The sequence below is a fragment of the Rattus norvegicus genome, chromosome 7 (assembly GCF_021556685.1).
Source record: "Rattus norvegicus strain SHRSP/BbbUtx chromosome 7, alternate assembly SHRSP_T2T, whole genome shotgun sequence".
In the NCBI taxonomy this organism is placed as follows: domain Eukaryota; kingdom Metazoa; phylum Chordata; class Mammalia; order Rodentia; family Muridae; genus Rattus; species Rattus norvegicus.
Genome location: NC_141540.1, coordinates 10869880 through 10880510, shown reverse-complemented (window position 1 = coordinate 10880510; position 10631 = coordinate 10869880). Strand labels below are relative to the sequence as shown.

Genomic DNA, 10631 nt, shown 5'->3' with positions numbered 1-10631 from the left:
GAACAACAGTTACTTAGAAAGCTGGAAATCATTCTACCTAAAACACAACTATACTACTCTTGGGCATATACATAAAGGTTATATCACCCTACCACAAGTACACCTGCTCAAACATGTACATTGATGTTCTATTTATAATAACCAGACACTTGAAACAACTTAGATTTGCCTCAACTGAAGTATGGAAAATATATGTGATTCATTTACACAATGGAATATTATTTAGCTATTATAAAAGATGACATCATTAAAGGCAAATGAATGAAACTAGAAAAGGTCATCCTAAGTGATGTAACCAAGATAGAGACAGATAAATATCCATTTATATGTAAATATTAGCCATTAGTAAATGACAATTAGGCTAGAATCTGTAGACCCTAAATATCAAGGCACAGAAGAATGGACTATGGATCTTCTGGATGCTTGGGTCTCCCAGGGTGGGGGAAATAGAATAAAAGAAATAGGAGCACTCATACACTAATGGAAGAATTGATTGAATAAATATAAAGAATGTATTTTGTCTCATTAGGGGTTGGGAATTTAGCTGGGGTTGGGGATTTAGCTCAGTGATAGAGTGCTTTCCTAGGAAGCACAAGGTCCTGGATTTGGTCCTCAGCTCCGGGAGTGGGGGGGAACTACTGTTTACCTTTGATTCAGCAATTCCATTAATGGGAGTTGATTACAGTGATGATAACAAAATTTAAACGTTGAGTAATTTAGCAATTTATGTTTTTTAAAAATACATCACAAAATATTCCCACACAATTTTAGACGTTAATAGTGTTCGAGTTATTAAAATTGGAAACTTTTGACTGACCTCTAAGAGAATAGGAAAGTAATTTGAGCCTTACAAAGAACTTTCAGCTGAAGTCACATTTGAAGTGCTTCCACGTGCTGACATGATCCTGTGATTGACAGTAAATGCTTTTAAATCAGGGATTTGTAGAGTAAGACATTTATTTTAGAGTTAATTTGTATACAACAGGTTTGTATGTTCATGTTTATTTGTATAGGCAGCACTTCTACCACATACAATTTGTCATCCCTTAGGAAATTATGATGTTAGCTCTAGTTACCATGAGAATTGTTTGTTCCTATTTAATGTTTTCCTATAAGAAACAGAAGCATAAATTCTTCATTATTTCAGAGATGGTGAGTTTCCATATTATGGTATATTTTATATTGCATAGGATTTTATGTACTTTAAATAAATGAACTGTATGACTGTAGAAATACAACTTTCATGAAGCTTCCTATCATTCATTAGATTAGTCCAAAATAATATCTCTAAGACAGCATACATATACACAAATCTGTAATATATTTTAGGATAAAATTAAGAAGAAGGAATGGTCCACTGTTTGTTCACCTAGATAATAACTGGGATATGAAAGCACAATTTCGACAGAATTTACACGTTCAACTGAAGAAATCTGTGAAACTAATAAGGGATAAGGTGTTAATGTTTTAATATCTGCTTATGGTGACTCATAGAGAGATAATTGTTAGTGATTACAAAAATATTTTAATATTAGAAAACCTTTTAAATGTGTGTGGTATTTATAAGATCTACAAAACTAAATGAAATTGTATTTCTTGGCCTGTGGGCCATATAATCCATAATGTGATTTGTGTAGTTTCCCCTTATAGTGTGTACATATTATGAAGGTATTTGGTGTGTGTAATTGTTAAAGGAAAGGAAAACAATAATTTCAAGAGAGGAAAATTTATTGTAAGTATAATATAATTAAACATTTATATCAGTGTTACCAGTGGAAAGATTTTATAAATGATAATATTTTCTGATATATTATTTTATAACATCTGCATGTCCTAAAGAACATTGATAAGCACAATGTTTAAGGATCCTTAGAATGGTTTATGGATCAAGGATATATATATATATATATATATATATATATATATATATATATGTTTTCCAATTAAAGATTGTGTGATGCATTATATTTTCTTAATCCCAGTCTGCTTTATCTGGCTAAAATATCCAATCTCAAATCTTTAGTTCCTTTACAACCTATCTAAATAGCTAAATGTTCATATATATCCTTTTATATATCTCTGTAAACAGCAAAGAAAAAATATTAATTTTTTTCAATTAACCTTTGATTCTTTTATGGACTTTTTTGCATTTCTAATGTTGTAAACAGTAATTAAATAGGCTGGAATTAATTCTTGTAGCATTCACAATGCAGAACATATGGTCTTATCTATTTTCTCCTTTAAATTGTTTTAAAAATTACATTATGGTTCTTTAGAACTCTGGTAAATGTTATTTTCTAGAGATGTTACTAATTCTTTATTTAATGTGTTCATTATGTTGACTTTTGATTAGAATTTGAATAAAATCTTACAGAAAAGCTTTTATAAAATAGAAAAATTTTAAAATCATGATGTTTGAATACAGCCCCAGTTAGTGAATGCTAGTCACAATACTTTATATTTGATATTATTTATATCATATCACACTGTCTTTCCTTAGTATGTCATAAAATACTTACATGTTTCTCTATTTATGCAATAGCTTTCCAGACATTTCACAGCAGTATACTCTGCACTGCATCAATACCACAGAAATGAGAAAAAGTTATGTTGCTCCCTGAAAGAGCATTACCAAAGTACTCATAATGAAAGAACGTCTTGGAATGTGGAACGAGAGACAACCCAGAAGCTTGAAATGAAAAGGAAACTAATTCAGCATCCTTTGGAAATTGAAAACATCTGAATACCAGTATTACTAGCCATACAACAAAATCACTGATGAATCAGGTGTTCCTTTTGATGACTGGATGAAATAGTAGCAGTGAACTAACTATAATTACTGACATGTGCTAGGTTTGATACTGTGGGTGTGTATATTCATTTCCGCATACAGGTTATTGTTTATAAGTTACTTGGTTCTATGATACAGTGCCTAAAACTAACCAGGAAATTAACTTTTCACATCGTACATAACCTGCATTTTTAAAGCTTTAAGTATATAAGAATTATTCAAAATAGATACTCCATTTCTTTCAAAATTCCTTATGCATATGTGGTTATAAATTGAGTAGAATATATAAGATTTAATATTAAATCAAAATATTCCATAAATACAAAGTGTCTGTCTTGCACAATTATTTTAAAATAAAATTACTCTTACTTGAAACATTGGCTTTATATTTATAGGTTAAACAATAGTTATTTCTTTTTTTAATACAGGTACTTTTCTCTATTCAATACTGTCATGAGAAAGAGGACAGTAATGGGAAATCCTACCAGTAAAAGAGTTTATGGTAGCAAGTTCAACTGGTGACTCAGTGTGTTGTTCATGTTTTCCAGTTATTTTCTAGGAACTGAGCTCTGATTATCACCACACCCACCTTGTTAGAATCTCATATCATAATAAAGGTACTTTTTTCTTTAGAGATTTTCTTTCTTAGAAATATCATATATGTATATATCTATATCGAGAAATACTATGACTACTGGTAATACCACCCTTTACTATAAAGACTGTAAGACTGATGTGGCAACTTAAGAGATTTATTTGAGAAATTTTCAAATACCACACATGTGAATATTTTATTTAAATAAATTACTGGAAAGACAAGTACAGGCAAACAATAATGAAATTAAGGGACAATTTCTTACAAATGGCATGCCTCATGTAAGTATGACAAAAGGACCCTGCTAACTTTGAGTTAAGTAAGATTCTGAGTGTGACTAGCCTTGTGTCATATTGAAACAAGCCATAGTCATTTGGACAGAAGGAACCTCAATTGAGAAAATGTCCCCAACAGAGTAGAGAAACCTGTTGCATTTCCTTGACTGATGGGTGATGTGGAAGTGTGGTCCTGGGAACAGTCTGGGAAAGCCAAATGAACAAGTTAGCTAGTAAACAGCACTCCTCCATGGCTTCTGCTTCAGTCCCTGCTGCCAAGTTTCTTCCCTGAGTTCTTACCCTGAAGTCCCTCCCTGACAAACTTGTAAGCTCTACTGTGAGTCCTTTAAAGCATTTCCTTTCCATGTAAACTTAGGAGATGGTGTTTTTTTGTTTTTTGTTTTCCAAAAATAGGAAACTAAAATAGATGCCAATGAGGTGTAATATATGTTTGTGAGATGAAATATAAACTCATTAACTATTTTTATTTTATAAATAAAATTCTGAAAGTGGTTATATTGAAATGAACTTTGCTATGATTATAAATCAATGAACAACTATCATATTTAATTATTTATGTTAGTTGTTTGTGTTTTTCTTTACTCTTTCTTTATATTTTTACTTTACAATTTTTATTTTATTTTATTTTATTTTATTTTATGTAGACTTAGTTGGAAAAAAAGAGAAATGAAGAACCAATCGGTGGAGATTGTGTTCATTTTGCTTGGACTGACAGATGACCCTCAGCTACAAATTCTGATTTTCCTGTTTCTCTTTCTCAATTATATCTTGAGCATGATGGGGAACTTAGTGATCATACTCCTTACCCTGCTGGATCCCCACCTAAAGACTCCAATGTACTTTTTCCTGCGGAATTTCTCTTTCTTGGAAATTGCATTCACAACTGCCTGTATTCCACGGTTCTTAATGAGCATTCTCACTGGAGACAGAACAATTTCCTATAATTCTTGTGCAGCTCAATTCTTCTTCTTTTTTCTATTACTAGTCACAGAGTTTTACCTTCTGGCTGCCATGTCCTATGATCGCTATGTAGCCATCTGCAGACCACTGTACTACCCTATCATAATGAACAGCAAAGTGTGTCACCTGCTGGTCCTCAGCTCCTGGGTGACTGGGTTCTTCGTCATCTTACCCCCTTTGATGCTGGGACTCAAACTGGATTTCTGTGCTTCCAAAACAATAGACCATTTCCTGTGTGATACTTCTCCTCTCCTGCAGCTGTCTTGCACAGACACGCGGTTAATAGAATTGATGGCTTTTGTCATAGCAGTCATGACACTTGTCATCACCTTGATCTTAGTGATTCTGTCCTACACACTCATCCTCAAAACCATCCTAAACTTCCCTTCAGCTCAACAGCGAAGAAAGGCTTTTTCTACGTGCTCCTCACACATGGTTGTTGTCTCTATTACTTATGGGAGTTGTATCTTCATGTACATGAAAACATCAGCCAAGGAGAGGGTGGCTTTAAATAAAGTTGTTTCTGTGCTCAACACATCGGTGGCCCCTTTGCTAAATCCTTTTATTTACACCCTAAGGAACAAACAGGTGAAGGATGCTTTCAAGCAGGTGCTTCACCGACTGTATTCTTCTCAGAACAGTGAATTAAGATTTAGACCTAAATAGTATGCTGCTGAAACATGAATGAAATGGGGGATATAATTGCCAAGTGTGTCAGCTATTATCTATGATTTAAGTCTCATGTTCTCTATTAACTTTTTACTTCTCAGCTCTGTTACAGTCCATCCTTCCTCTCTCCAGTCATTTCTCTGATTCCTCCTACATCAATTATTATGAAATTGAATCAAATGTCAACAGATGATTTTTCATTCACATTGAGAGGATTATCTCTTCTGGAATTTCATATAAAAGAAATTCCTCACTTTGAACTTTATTTTTCGATTTTCTTGCTCCACATAAAATTTTGAGGTCCTTCATGCTACAATTAGTTCAGGATGTCAATTTGATATAAAATCCTATCTGCTGTACTTTTCGGGGGAAATAAAAACTGGGAAAAACTTAGCTTAGCAGTTAAGAATATTTCTTGCTTTTGTACAGAAAATTTTTGCAACCCAGTACTTACATGATCACTCCCCACAATCTGATGCCTTCCTTTGTCTTTCAAGGCATTACATGTACTTGTGATACCAACATAGATGCAGACAAAACATTCAGATAGAGAGAATAAAGATAAATATATTTTTAAATTCCACCATGGATGTCATATAAACTCTTCACCCTCTGTGCAAAAAACAACTGTCATATTACACTCTCAATCTTTTCCTAAAAACCTTCTCACTGAGCAACAGCAAATTGGAAAGAGAGAAAAAAAAAAAACAAGTGTCTTTCTGCTTCTCTCCTCTCTTCAGTTGAGGACATCATGTGTGATGTTGATGTGTCAGCATACAATTCTCCATGAAAAACACTCAGCAATTATATTCTATACATTCTCACTGTCTTGAATCAGTGAATGATATCAGTATTGAAAATTGGCTTGGAGAAAGGAATATCATCTGCATCTTTCTATACTATTAGCTTCCATTATGTATGAGTATTTGAAATAACTTCACAATCATGAATGGTCAATCTGTAAGATCCATTAATATTCTTTGAAATGTCTCTGATGCATTTGTTAAAAACATGACTATAATCTGGTATAGAGGTAAAATTAAGAAAGAATAATAAACTTTAGAAAATACATGGCAGTATTTTAATTAATTAATTAATTAATTAATTAATTAGTTTGTTTGTTTGTTTTACATCCCAAGTGCTGCTACCTCTCAGACACCCTCTCAGAGAAATTCTCCCCTATATCCTCTCCCGTATTTTTGAGAGGGTGGTATTCCCCTATCCTGATCCATCAAGTCTCTACCAAATTAGGCACACACTTTCCCATTGAAGCCAGACAAGGAATTCTTGTTGGGGAACAGGTATCACAGTCAGGCTACAGCTTTAGGGATAGCCTCCAATCCAGTTGTTGGGGGCCATATGGAGAACAAGCTGGATGTCTCCTACATATGTACCAGGGGTTAATTCTAGCTTGTGTGTTCTTTTTCTGGTGGTGGCTCAGTCTCTGAGAGCTCTAAGAAGTACAGGTTAGTTGATTCTGTTGGTCCTCCTGTGGGGAATCCCACCCCCTTAAGGGCCTTCAATCCTTCTGCCAACTCTTTCATAAGCATCGCCAACCTCTATTCCAATGTTCGGTTGTGGGTAACTATTTCAGTCAGCTGCTAGACAGATCCTCTCAGAGGACAGTTGTGTAAGACTTCTGTCTGCATGTATAACAAGATTATTATTAATAATACCAGGATTTTGATGCTTGCCTATGGGATAGGTTTCCAGTTGGGCTGGTTATTGGTTGGCGATTCCTTTAGTCTCTTCTCCATTTTTGTCCCTGCATTTCTGTAGAACAGGACAAATTTTGTGTCAAAAGTTTTGTTGGTAGGTTAGTGTCCTTATGCCTCCACTGGGCATCTTGCCTGGCTACAGAAGGTAGCATCTTCAGGTTTCATATCCCCACCAACAGGCATCTCAGCTAAGATTAACCCCATTGACTCCCAGAAAATACCCTCATCTCAGGTCTCTCAGAGTTCCGAAAGATTTCCCCCACCCCACCCCAACCCTGGCAGCTACAGATTGGCATTCATTGTTCAGGCCACTGGGTCTCCCCTGTCTCTCCATAAACCTATCTCCCAAATCCCCTCATGTCCTTCTCTGACTCACTTCTCTCCCTTCCTCCCTCTGCCTTTTATGATTATTCTGTTTCTACTCCTAAATGTGATCCAAGCATCTTGCCTTGTGCTTTCCTCCTTATTTACCTCTTTGTGTGTCTATGGGGTATAAATGTTATGGCTAATCTCCAATTACCAATGAATACATATGACATATGTCTGTTTTTGTCCGGGCAATCTAACTCAGGATGATATTTTCTAGTTCTATTCATTTGCCTATGATATTCATGAAGTCTTTCTTTTTAATAGCTGAATAGTATTCTATTGTGTAGATGCACTACATTTTCTTTATCCATTATTCAATTGAGTGATATCTACATTGTTTCCAGTTTCCAGCTATTATGAATAAAGCTGCTATGAACATAGTTGACCATGTGTCTTCATCTTGTCTACAGGAATGCAGGCATAGGTGATGCAGCAAAAAGTGAGGGAATGACAAATTAATCACCAGACCAACTTGAGACCCACCCCATCAGCAGGCACCAAACAGGTGACACTCTGTTCTGCTTGCAGACAGGAGCATATTGTTCTCTGAGAGGTTCCACCAAACAGCTAACTCAGTCAGATACAAACACCCACAGCTAAACAGTGGATGGAGCTTGGGGACTCTTGTGGAAGAATAGGAGGAAAGATTGCAAGTCCTGAAGGGGAAATACAAAACTTGACAGGAAGACCAGCAGTGTCAGCTAACCTGTACCCTTAGGCCTCTTCAAATCTGAGCCAAAACACACACATACACACACACACACACACACACACACACACACACACACACACACACACACACACACTGGACCTAGGCCTCCCCCACTCATATATAGCAAAGGTGCAGTATGTTCTGCATGTGGGTCTTAAACAACTGAAATAGAGGCTATCCCAAAAGTTATTGATTATATGTGGGATATGTTCTACTACTTGGGCTGCCTTGAATAGCCTCAGTGGAAGAGGAAGTGGAAGTGGAAGAGTTCATGTTTGTCTTGCTCAAACATGAACTGCAAGGTTTGGGGAGATGACCAGTGGAGGGGAAGTGGGGAGATAATTGGGTGAGGGGGACACCTGGAGTGGAGCAGTGAGCAGGATGTAAAGTGAATAAGGAAAAGGTAAAATTAAAAATTTAAAAAACAGAAGAGAAAGAGAGATTGAAAAGAAGGAAGTTAGAAGGAAGGAATCTCATTTCGGGAGAAGAAGCTAAAAGTCATTAAAAGACTGTTGTGGAATAGAGATGACTCACTAGTTAGGAACATGTGCAGCTATTACAAAGTTCTAGAGTTCAGCACCCATGTCCCATAGAAAGACTGCCTGTAACATTAGAATTAGGGAAATCCCACCATTCTCTTCTAGTTTCTATGGATACTTGTACACGCAAATATGCATAATGAAAACTAAATAAAAAATAGTCTGTTTCTCTTAGCAGACTCATTAATGAAAAATTTCCCCTTTTACAAGGCCTACACTACCCATATTGTGAAGATTCCAGAAAAGAATGATTTATTCAAACTCTAAGTCATGTGTACTCCATTTTACACTTTTATTATTGTGGTTTTGCAAATTCTTAGTAGTGAAACCAGGATTTGGAAACATGCTAATGTTCTACCACAAAGCTGGAGTTACAAGCCATTTTGAGCCTCTCAGCATGACCATGAGGAAGCCAACTAGGGTCTTCTGTGAGAGCATTAAGAGCTAAGTCATCTCTCCTAAACCATTGGGGTGTTTTGTTCTATGTTTTGAATTTTTAAAACAATATTTTAAAATACTACTATTCATTCATGAATGTGTATAAGGATTTGTGAACACATAAACGGATGCTTGAAGAGAAGTGAAGACAGAATTGGCTCCTCTAGACTGGAGTTAGAAGACTGTGATACTCCCAATGTGGATGCTGGAAATGGAACATTTTTGTAATCTTAACTACTGAGCATGAACTACTCTTAACATCTCTCTAGCTGAAATCTTTCTTTCCCATTCAGTCTAAAAGTTCTTTATTTTATGAAAACAATGTTTCATTATGTCATTTGTTTGCAGAATCAAACGTATTTTTAGGGATTGGATAATAAAGGTGCATCTGAATTTGTTGTAGAAAAATTATGCCTTCTTAATAGCATATTCTATCATGTAAATGAACCCCATTTTCTTTATCCCTTCTTCAGATGAGGGAAAAGTGGGTTGTCTCCAATGTGTAACTATTACGAATAAAGCTGCTATGAATATAATTGATCAAGTATCCCTGTGGTATTAGTGGAGCATTTTGGCTATATGCCCTGGAGTGGTATAGGTAGGTCTAAGATAAAAGTAAATATTCATACATTTCTAAGAAGCTGACAAATTGATTTCCAGAGTGGTTATACAAGTTTGCAGTCCAACCATTAAAGGGGAAGTGTTCCCCTTATTCAACCCAGATGCTTTCATCAATGGTCCAGACTATCTTCTCAGCAGTTAATTCAGTGACCCCAGAGAAAAAGAATATCCCATTCCATGCCTGTTTTTTGCTTTGACAGCTACAGAGTCAGTTGAATCTTTTAAATGTTTACCAACTCCTTTTCTTGGCTCATCTGCCATCTTCATCCTTTGTTGCAGAACTGGGTCTGCAGATGAAATCAAGAATGTCCCCATTTGGCCCAAAATGTCTCGACCCAAAATAATAAAGGGCAAAGATGGAATAACAAAAGGCTGAAAAGTTCCAGTAACCTCTCCACCCTGCCAATGTAAGATAGCAGAACTCTGTACAACATTAGCAGCATCTCCTACACCAGTAAGTGAGGACTCAGTTCTAGTGGTGGAGCACGAAGAGGGCCAGTCCTTTCCTGATATACAGGAGACATGAGCCCCAGTGTCCAAGGGCCAAGTCATGCATTTTACTTCAATATTTAAGGTTTTTAAGGGCCTTTGCCTTTTTACTTGTTCTATCCAAAACACCATATCACTGGAACCAAAAGAGGTAGTTTGCTGTGGAGCAGAGGTCAGATCAGTTCGAGTTTTGTTAAAAGGTAGTAATAAATGTTGTGTTACTCTTTGTACCTTATGAATAATCAATGTTCTGTCACCTGGTTTAACAATTATTTGAATTTTCCCAATATAATTAGCATCAATTACTCCTGGGAATACATGAATGCCTTGGGAAGAGCTTAAACTTCTTTCAATAATTAATCCCAGAAATCCCTCAGGAAGAGGGCAAAATACTCCGGTTGACATTTTAACAGGAGGGTATCAGAAGTTAATAT

At 35.7% G+C, this 10631-nt stretch overlaps 1 protein-coding gene across 2 annotated transcripts; it reads left to right on the top strand.

Moving 5' to 3' along the window:
• The first annotated feature begins 4348 nt into the window (after positions 1-4348).
• Or6c211 (olfactory receptor family 6 subfamily C member 211) lies at positions 4349-10401 on the top strand. 2 transcript variants are annotated; one of them, XM_087555989.1, is made up of 2 exons: positions 4349-5265; positions 10380-10401. In XM_087555989.1, exons 1-2 carry the CDS (start codon positions 4349-4351, stop codon positions 10399-10401), a joined length of 939 nt encoding a protein of 312 aa, XP_087412115.1. The 2 variants fall into 2 exon arrangements, with proteins under 2 accessions (XP_087412115.1, NP_001000069.1); NM_001000069.1 differs by lacking the exon at positions 10380-10401 and having other exon boundaries at positions 4349-5308.
• Positions 10402-10631: the final 230 nt, after the last annotated feature.